The 10,717-nt window shown below is 31.6% G+C and overlaps 1 protein-coding gene across 1 annotated transcript; it reads left to right on the top strand.

The window, feature by feature from the left end:
* Positions 1-6,119: 6,119 nt before the first annotated feature.
* LOC102625124 (homeobox-leucine zipper protein HAT5) lies at positions 6,120-8,938 on the top strand. Its single transcript, XM_006470291.4, has 4 exons — positions 6,120-6,655; positions 6,903-7,036; positions 7,428-7,667; positions 8,310-8,938. The coding sequence occupies exons 1-4, from the start codon at positions 6,571-6,573 to the stop codon at positions 8,703-8,705; spliced, it is 855 nt and encodes a 284-aa protein (XP_006470354.2). The 5' UTR covers positions 6,120-6,570; the 3' UTR covers positions 8,706-8,938.
* Positions 8,939-10,717: the final 1,779 nt, after the last annotated feature.

Raw genomic sequence — 10,717 nt, 5'->3', positions numbered from 1 at the left:
TGTTTTTTCCAAGCTAATTTCAGGTTACTGGGATAACTGTAGAGGAGCCAAATGTAGTTGATTATACTGTAGTAGTGGTAGTGGTGAGGATGGACCCCATGACAAAGAAATAAGAAAAAAAAAGGAAAAAAAAAATAATGATTCGACTAATTTTTGCCGCCATTGTTCTTACAGCCTAACTAACGGTGGGGTTGGTGCGGTGGTGTCAACAGTGTTGAGAGCATATGTTTTGAGTTTTAATAAAAGTTCTTTCTTTATTTCATAAAAATATGAAATAAGGTAAATTTTTTTGTATTAGCGAAAATAGATTTCTAAATTAATGACGGTAGCTCTCTAAAACATACCGCAAACCTGTGTATTTAAAGTTCTCGTAGATGTCAACATTAAAAAAAAAAAAAAAAACTAATCGTTGCGAAAGGGACACAATGGAATAGCAAAGTTAATGTACAAAATGTACAGATAGTCACGGTATATTCGTTGCATTTGATAAAGAAATTAAAAGAAAGCAACACAGCACAGCACTAGGTAATGCTCCCACTTTATCATATCAATAACTTTTATCAACCAATCCATACATATTCAACACACACACGACTCTAAAAACATATCTCTAAAGCATTGTTCCTCCTCCTCAGCTGCCTCTTTCTTTTCTTTTCTTTTCTTTTCTTTTCTCTTCTTTTTTAACAACTTTTCATTCTTTCTTTCCCATTACTCTCCATGCATGTTTCCTTACCATTCCTTCTCATGGACGACTTTTCTTTTATTATTTTTTTCCCCGAAACTAAAGAAAGATATAATAGAAGAGTGGTAGAGTTAGAAAAGGGGGAAAAAAATCTTCAATCAATTTCTAGTCAAAAGATACCACACCATTTATCTTGTTGCTTACCACCGTACCTTGTTCCTTACCACCTTACCTTAGTTGTGGAGGAATTAAAATAACAAATTAATTAAAAGCAAGTTTTCTTTGTGTGTGAGAGAGAACATGCAATCAACAAAATATATTCTCGGCCTTTTTTTTATTTTATATATAGTAAGGCCTATAATGTTTGCTTAAGTTTCACTAATTAAATTGATCAGGTCTTTGTAAACCATTACTGAGGCGTAGGGGTTTTCATTGATCACATTACCATTCCTTTGAATTTTGAATAGACAAGTGGAATTAGATATAAGGAGGAAAAAATCATCATGGGAGGCGTCTAAATGCTCTTTCATACAAACGTGAGGTTATTATTGATTGATGTGTATAAAAGTTAAATTTATACAAAGATAAAAAATATTGAAAAGGAAATATTCCAATTATGATAATTAAAAATTTGATTAATTTACAAAAATTATAGCATCTTTTGTTATATTTTATTATTAAATTTTTCATTCTTAAGATTTAATGCAATAACTCATTTTTTGTTAAAAATTCAATTATACTGTAGTATTGGAATGGAATTTTTAAAAAGGAATATAATATGCTTGTTTTTCAAATGGGATTTTGGCACTTACCATTCTTCAAATATCAAAAGAAGAGAGGTTCTAAAACAATTTGTATAAAGCGAATTGGGTTGGAATTCAGTGCAAGGGAACATGAAAAGTAATTAATGGAAGGTTGTTTCCTTGATTCCATTAATTCCATTAATTGCGTGAGAAATGATAATTAATCGAAGATGAGAATATAAAAATATTGACTAAACAGTTTTGGAGAGATAGCTATCATCATGCCTAAAAAAGATTCCTAGGGCTTGTTATCTTTTGGGGAGAAGTGAAATCTATTCCTTCTCAAGATCCAAGTCGATATTTTCAGCTGGGTTTTTCTTTTCTTTATATTTTTCCCCCTCTTTTATAATGGGTGATGATAGATGTCCCATACATTGCAAGCTGGCCTACACGTGGAAAGTGGCGATATATATGCATATCTTTTACCTCCTTCAATCGAGATTCTAAGTTATTTAAATTTAAAGTAATGATATAGTCATAAATTTTTATATAAATTTATTTTATATAAATTAATGTGATATGATAAAATTAGTTGAATTAAATATCACTTGTTCCCATGATTTATTTATATTATTTTATATTTTCATTTAATTAATGAATTAATACCACATAAGTTTGTATAAAATAAATTTATATAAAAATTTGTGATTGTATCATCACTCTTCAATTTAATGGAATTTTAAAATTTAAATTTTATTATGAAAATTTCTACTTCCAGCTATAATTTATTTTCAAAAAATAGTTTAATTGATTAGTTTGTTATCGCACAAATAAGAGTTAAGGTTGACTTTCAAAAATTTTGTTTCAATTGAAATTGGATTATACTTAGTGACACCACCAAAAAACATTTCAGCAAATAATTGACAATATTAAATTTGAGGTGACGTACTGGAAAGCCGATGATGCGTAAACAATTACACTAACATTTATTAATTTCTCGATTTCAATAATATTAAGAATTTTCAGGTGCATATATTTGTATATTGTTTAAAATTTAGATAATTTTTTTTCTATAAAATTAATTACATAGAGTTCATAGTGTGCTAATGTGGGTTTTAAACGATTATTGCAAGTGTCTACTGAGAGAGCAAGATTGCCAACATTTAACAAGTGAAAAAAAGGACATTTACACCTAAGATTTGGAGAAATGGTTATGTAAATCTCCAAGTTTTAAAAAATGGATATCAAAACCCTTTTTTTAACCATAATACTCTATGAATGTAATAACTAGAAATTTGACTTTAAACCTTTTTAATATAATATAATATAATATAAATATCATAATCTATCTAGTAGGTTAGTAATATTAAAGTACTTTTTACATTTAAAATAATATTAATATTTTAAATCACTATATTTATTTAATAATAAATTTTAAATAAATTTTTGGGTTAAATAGATTTTACAATTAACAAAATATCTCACAATTAATAATATTAAATTTAATTTTTTACATAATATTCAAAATAATTTAAATTTATTTATTTTAATAATATGTTTTTGTTTATCATTAAAAATTACTTTAATATAATAAAATACATCTTATAGATCATAAAATATAAAAATATTTTTAAATGCTAATGCTAAAATTATTTTAAAATGTATATATTATTACATGTATTTAATGTTATATTTCTATTTATTATAAAATGTTAGGGTCAATTTTTTTGAGATTGTAGAATCAAAGGTATTATAGTTAAGAAAGAGTCTTCATGTTTTTTAATTAAAAACTTGAGGATGTTCGTAACTATTTTTTAAAATTTTGAAGGTGTAGATGTCCTTTTTCTGTCTGTTTATATTAACTCTTAAGCCACAAGTTAAAACTACTTTTATACTAACAATGCTATTGATGAAAGAATAAATTTGATTTTATCCATTACATATTAGCAAAATCTCTGTATCATCATTATTATGATAGATTATTAACCAAGAAAATATTAGCTGATCACTCTCTTTTTCATAAAAACATAATTTGGAGTTGACTAAAAGTTTAACATACAGTTTTATTAGATGATAAATAATTAATTTTCTACTTTTAATAATTAAATTATTTTTCTGGATTTCGTTTCTTCATTTTTGTCTTCCACTGCAAAAAGAAAAGTTTTTATTCTCAGGGAACGGGACCCATAGATAATGGTTCTCCTGTAAGTGCCATCAGCCATTGCCAAATTGACTAAAGAGTGGCAATATTGGATCCCTAATTTCAGTTGTTTAAGTTCTTTAGCTGATTTGATGCTCAAGTTGTTTCAGTTCTTTTGCTGATTTGATGCTCAAGTAACCACATAGCATTTATATATAATCCCATTTTTCAAAGTATCCCTAGCATTTATACAGAGCACCATATGTTATAGAAGATAAGAGTTTAGTTCATGCAAAAGTTAGTTAAAAAATTGAGGATTATTTCAAACTTACTTACATTACTTAGTAATTATTCTCAACCGACCGATAGGAGATATTTTGCCCTATCATCTCCCATCACATATAGACAAATCTTTTTATCTAATTCATATGATCATATAATAAGATAATGTGGATGAAAATCTCTTTTCATTTCAAACTATTCTGTTGCATATTTAATTGGTAAATCTGATAGTGGATGCACAAACAACCAGTTAATAGGATTCAAGCAAAATGAAAGCAGATAATGTGGGATCTGGGAAGCATGCACTTTCATTCAAGGTTGCTTGTGCTTGGACCATGATCGATCAGTATAGTGATTGTATAATAATATTATCAAATTTTTAAAAAATAATAATAATAACAACAATAAATAAATGAATGAACTAAACCCTTGCCCTACCATTTGCATAAAAAGTCATAGTGATGCTTGGATACCTGAGCATATCAGATGCTTATAATGCCCTTTTTTTTTTCTTTGGTGCATGAGAACTTCACAAAACACTTACAACTGTTTATTCTTGTATTATCTTTAAATCAAATCTAACTACAGTAATGTTTTCTTTCCTAAAGTTGGAAGAAAATACAATTTCTTTTGTACCATCATCATATGGTCCGGTGACCGTGACACATTGATTATTAAAAGAAAGTGCGTAATCCAATATCGTGCTTCTTTAGTGCGTGACTGTATCACATTAACAGAACAATATAGTTTTTCCAGCTCATCAAAATTTAGATTACATACATATAGGAACAGGAAAAAACCATTATTGATTTCCCAGTACAAAATTAAAATCTCTAAAGTTGTAAACCCTACTACGTGAATGTCAATTCATTCACCACATCCGCAAAATGTATGTTATATATATCACTATTGGAGGTAGACATTTTGACAGATTATCCAAGATTTCAAGTTTTAACTTTTTTATTGATTTAATTTCATAATTTTAATTAATTTTCATATATTAATCTAAACAAAACAGATTTTTTTTTTTCATGTGTTATAATTTGAAACTTTGAATGCACCGTTTTAGTTATATTTAAACAATTAATTTAATTAGATCTTTTCTCAATTTTGAATTTGATTGGTAGTAAAATTCTTTTACATTAGATTTCTTTGATTTAATTATTTGGTGGATTGGACAGAATGAGAAGTTTTTAATCTGCATTCAATCCATAGAATTATCCTTGGCTTTGGATTAAATTTTAATGATCTACGGATTGGATTGAACTAAAAATTTATAATAAACAAAATCATGGATCGTTAGTATCCCAATAAATATATATCTAATTATAATATATTTGGAGACGATGATAATGAGACTGATCAAAAACTTCTCTTGTACTTAAAATTCCAGATCTAAAGTGTTTGGATGCTGAGAAAGTTATTAAGAAATTGATGCCGATGGAGAGAAAATATTCATTTCATTAACTCTCGGCATAATGGCAATCTGTACAAGGTTAGCTTTATTTACAAGACTATTAGCTTAATTACCAAGTAACTAATTGCAGTTGATTATCATCTAATTATAAAAAACACAAACCAATCATCACACATGCAGCTTATGGCATAACCACCAAGCGCCCGCAGGCAATCCATGTCATCAATGTAACTGCCTATAGCTGCTGTTGGTGATCCTCTATAGTCTTGGCTTCTCTCCTGCCGGTGCTGGTGTAAGCATGTGAGCTTCAACACCTAGTGATTGTATGCTTTGCGCCGTAAAAGCAAGAGATAGCAGATAAACTCATAACCGTTAAAAAGCCATCCCAGCTAATTAGCAGTCAAGAAGATCCGACAGTCAACCGACCGCAGAGCATGGTCCCTTAATTAACACTCTGGCACAAACTACTATACAGATCAAACATATCACATATGTGGTTATTTCGCTAATCCAACGGCTCAGATCCATTTGATCAACACTCACCCACCACGCAAGTCAGAGAACCCCACTCAGCAGGGAACCTCCACTCAAAAGTCTACTCTTCTGTACGAGTTATTTTAATATAATCACCGCTTACATGTTATTTTTTTTTTAAATACTTATAAATTATAATATTATTTATTTATTATATGATCGATATGATATTTATAATATATTTTAAATTTATGCTCATGTTATATGCTCTTATTACCAAAGTCACCCCGATTACCCAAAGCCAACGAACAGGAAACTCTGAAGGGCATTGTCGTCATTTCGTAGCGTAGACATGAATATAAAATGCGATCGAGTTCTCTCTTCAACCTTTAGCTGCAAAAAACACCTAGAAGCAACACGGCACAACACAACACAACACAAAAGACACAAACTCACCGGAACTTGAAACTCCGGTGGCCAAATATTTTTGTTTTGTTTAGTTGCATAAATATTTTTCGTTTTCTTAGTGTTTTCTTTTTTCTCTAGAAAAATATTTGCAAAATTAGTCAAATAAAAAATTTAAGCACTGGGTAAAGTTGGTGGTGGTCGTGGCGTGATGGGATTTTGTATCTGTCCGTTAGAGACTCCGGCGAGGCTACTGTGGACCACTAGCTTCTTCCGCCACAAGCTTATGATTTTCTAATAATTTTCATAATTTTAATTACAAAATCACCATCATCTTCATCATCATCCACCTCATAAAAACCCTTTTTTTTATTTAAAGTTGCCGGAGATCTGACACAAAAAAAAAGAAAAAAAATAATTCATAGTAATGGAGTCTGGACGTTTGTTCTTCGATCGCTCATCTTGCCCCGGGAATATGTTGTTTCTTGGAAACGGTGATTCCTTTTTTGGAGGTAATTAATCTTCTTTATTTATTTGTGTTCTTGTTTTTTCATGAGAGAAGATGAAGTTGCAGATAGATCGGACAGAAAAATTCGATAAGATGCTGACAAAAAAAGGATAAAATTAGTGCTGGCTTATTTGATTAACTGAAAAATTAAATAAATCGAAACCGTTTTTACTTTGCTTCTGTTAGCACTCTATCAAGTAAATTTTAGTTTTTATAAAAAATTATTAAAATTTGTTTATGTGCGTGTGCAGGAGCGAGATCGATGATGAGCATGGAGGAAACCTCAAAGAGGCGACCTTTTTTCAGCTCACCGGATGACTTGTTCGACGACTGCTATTACGACGAACAGTTGCCGGAGAAAAAGCGCCGCCTCACTGCTGAGCAGGTTTGACATATACCTATGAATCTTTCTTCACACGTAGATATAAATATTCCTTTAAGATTAAGTCTTATCAACAAGCATCCAGTTCGTTTCATTTCTTTTGAAATATTCCCTTCAGAAAAATGCTAAAAAGGAAAAAAAATAAAAAAAAGGACTTGGTAACGACAGAGTGCTGACAGAAACATTAATAAACCGTTGTTCAGTTCAATTTTTTTTGTCTCAATATCATTACTCTTACCATTTAGACCCAGAATCTATAACTTTACAAGATTGAGTTTTAATGACTATTTCTTTTTTCTTGTGTCACATGAGTTGATAGTTGACCTAAACTTAATAATATGTAATAAAATGCATACAATAATTAATTTCGTAATTAATTGAAATATATATAAAGGTGCATCTGCTGGAGAAAAGCTTTGAGGCAGAGAACAAGCTGGAGCCGGAGAGGAAAGGCCAGTTGGCAAAGAAGCTGGGATTGCAGCCAAGACAAGTAGCAGTGTGGTTCCAGAACCGCCGTGCTCGGTGGAAGACAAAGCAACTTGAAAGGGACTATGATCTCCTCAAATCTTCTTATGATGCTCTCCTTTCTAGCTATGACTCTCTTGTGAAGGAGAATCAGAAGCTCAAATCCGAGGTAATAATTAAAATGAAAGAGGCAGTATGATGACTATTATTAATGATTTGACTTCCTGTTAGGTTTCTTAATTACATGTGTAATCTTACGATCTTCATACATGTTAGTAGAGCAATTATGTGATTATGATCTCTCCATGCATTATGCTCATTCTCAAATGATATGTTTTCGCTGACACCCAGCTAGGGTGATTGATACCTTCTTGTGGGGACATATCCCCCATGAGATTCGACTTTATTGCATGCAAAAGACAATGGACATGTGTCATCAAATTCAGCATACATTGCAGGCCCCACCTTGGTTTTTTTAGAAAGTCATATAAAGTCGAATATGCATAAGTGGAAAAATGACAGCGATAATAACCGGTAGTGTTACGAAATGGTTACGCAGACTCTCCAAAAGAAACTTTGAGTATTTCATAAAAAAATTATGTGATAATTCCTCAGAATAAAGGGTCTTCTATAACATTTCACTAGTGTTGCAGTTTTTTTTCCCTTAATTAAAACGCTCAAGATTATAATATTTCATCCAGGAAAATGGGTGCTTGTAACGAGTGAGACAATATTCGTAGTTGATCTTGATAAAAGCAATAAGCACTAATGTGAGTGACATTTATCTGATGATGTAATAATTTTTCTATAGGTGGTTTCTTTGAATGAGAAAATTGAAGCCAAAGAAGAAGAAAGCAAAGAAGCCAAATCAGACAAAAAGACCGAGACTCATCATCAGCCAACAGAAGTGACAAATAATATTTGTGGCATCCAGCTCCAGCTGAGCAATAATAAGACTGAAGATCGGCTAAGTTCTGGCTGCAGTGGTGAAAGTGCGGTGGTGGATGAAGATGGGCCCCAGCGGGTGGTGGACACTGGTGATTCATACTTTGGATGCATGGACCCCGTCGTCGATGCCGCCCAATCGGAGGAGGACGGCGGCAGTGATGATGGCCGGAGTTATTTCTCCGATGTGTTGGTGGTGGCACCAGATCATGTTAGCAATCAACAGCATGAGGAGCCTTTGGGTTGGTGGGTTTGGTCATAACACATAACAATAATTAGTAAGAGGCTTATTAATTCCAATAATTTTATCTAAGCTTTTGGTGTCTCTCCCCCCCGCCCCCCCCCCCCCCAAGTCAAAGGCCGTAGGTAAAATTATATGAGTTTGAAAAGAAAATATCAAGAAAATAAAATAAAAAGGCTTTAGCTGGTGGCTAGGGTCGAGTTTGTGGTGTATGGGGTTTAGTATATGAATAAAATTATGTGTTTTTAATTCAATGGCGTCTTTTAATGTATTGGTATGTCCGAGAAGTAACTGCCTTCATTTCTTTGAAGGGGTAAGTGAATTAACAACGAAAATAAACACTGCTAGTCTGCTAATGCAAGTGCAAGTTCCCTATCATCAACAATAAGACTTCACATTTTCGCTAGTTTTTTAATTTTTGTCACAAGTTAACGTGGCAAACATATCATTAATTGGATAAAAAGTGAAAATATTACGACACCCACATAATTAATTTTGTTTATTTTATATTTTTCTCCTATCAATGCCGTTGTATACTACATCATCTTGAACAAAATAATCAATAAAAATTGTTGTGACTTGTGACTCAATATTATAATAAGGCCAGTATTAAGTTACGTTAAACGTAACTTAGCACACACACAGCAACAATGGTGGGTCCCACCGATGGGTATTGTTATTGTGTGTGGGTGTATGTTACGTTAAACGTAACGTAGGGGATCCTTATAATAATCCAATTTACTCTCTAATTATTTTTGTGTGAGAAGAATTACACCTGCATGCGAGTGAGTTCAAGTCCACGTCACAACTCACAAGCCACTTTCAACTTGCAATAAATTTTACTGTTCTTTCCTAGTCTACCTGCTTTTTCTTTGTTTTTCTTTGTTTGCCCTGTCTTTTCAATTTCTTATATATATATATATATATATATATATATATATAGTCATTAAAATATAAGAAAATACACATTTCGATACATTAAAAATTATATTTTTTAGTCTGTTAGTGGTATCGTCATTTTTAATAAAGTGAGAATGTTCTCGCTAGAGAATGATTATATATATAAGGTTTTAACCTGTTGAGCGATAATCCACAAGAGAGCTAAACACGTGAACTGTTGCTCACTGTAAGTCCACCAAATCAATTATCTATATTTATAATTATATATATCCACTTATATACACATACAATTCCCAATTTTATAGATTTAGGATCATAATTCCCTACTTATTTTTATTTTCATATGAGCTGTTGGCCGTACATGAATGATGTCGTACATTTATCAATTAATTCTCCGAGTAAATTCAAATCAAGAAATTATCTTAATTTAGCAAGAGCCAGTTTCACCAAGTTTTGACGCTCATAAATGACAAGTCCAATTTCATAAGTGTTGCGGCTTCGAAACAATAGATACTGTAAGAAAAACTGAGTACGACCGGGCCACTATATCAACACATTGAGATATTGAACTGGTCTAATTGTGCTTTGCTATGTCGCAAAGTTGAGGATTTTAAAGCAATACCGTTGGTTGGTCCTAAACTAAATTTAAATGTCAAAAAATTAATAAATTCCTAATTATAATCCATTGTGGCAGAGCAAATTGGAGTAGACCGATCACCACCTTAGTACGCTGAGGCGGTGGGAGCTTTCTCCATATTGAAGCTGAAGCACTGGCCATCAAATAAAAACTGTGTAAAATAACATGGATATTTCATCAAACCGTAACATAAAATCAGCTTAGCTTTTGTTGCTTTGTTTGTGAAAGCACCACTTATGCTTCACAACAATATCAAACAAAGCTTAAGGACCAACGAGAAAAATGACATAAGTCCACCGTGCAAGCCTACTTCTGGTGGACAAGTATCTCTACAATTGCACCCAGGACGAGAAAATCAAAAGAAAAACCTACCGGTTCCTACAGAATGCAATAATAGACAAAGTGAATCAAGAGAAAAGTTTTTTATTTTATTTTATTATTTTATTATTTTTATAAGAAACAAGAGAAAGTTAGTACTAGTTCCCCTCCCAGACAG

This window comes from Citrus sinensis, chromosome 2 (assembly GCF_022201045.2).
Source record: "Citrus sinensis cultivar Valencia sweet orange chromosome 2, DVS_A1.0, whole genome shotgun sequence".
NCBI classification, from domain to species: Eukaryota; Viridiplantae; Streptophyta; class Magnoliopsida; order Sapindales; family Rutaceae; genus Citrus; species Citrus sinensis.
This window is presented reverse-complemented; position numbering and strand designations above follow the sequence as displayed.

Bases quoted from the DNA above. Each gene is read 5' to 3' on its own strand.
- LOC102625124 (XM_006470291.4), top strand. From the start codon at position 6,571: ATGGAGTCTGGACGTTTGTTCTTCGATCGCTCATCTTGCCCCGGGAAT. The intron at 6,656-6,902 runs GTAATTAATCTT...GTGCGTGTGCAG, and splicing joins CGGTGATTCCTTTTTTGGAG to GAGCGAGATCGATGATGAGC. The intron at 7,668-8,309 runs GTAATAATTAAA...ATTTTTCTATAG, and splicing joins ATCAGAAGCTCAAATCCGAG to GTGGTTTCTTTGAATGAGAA.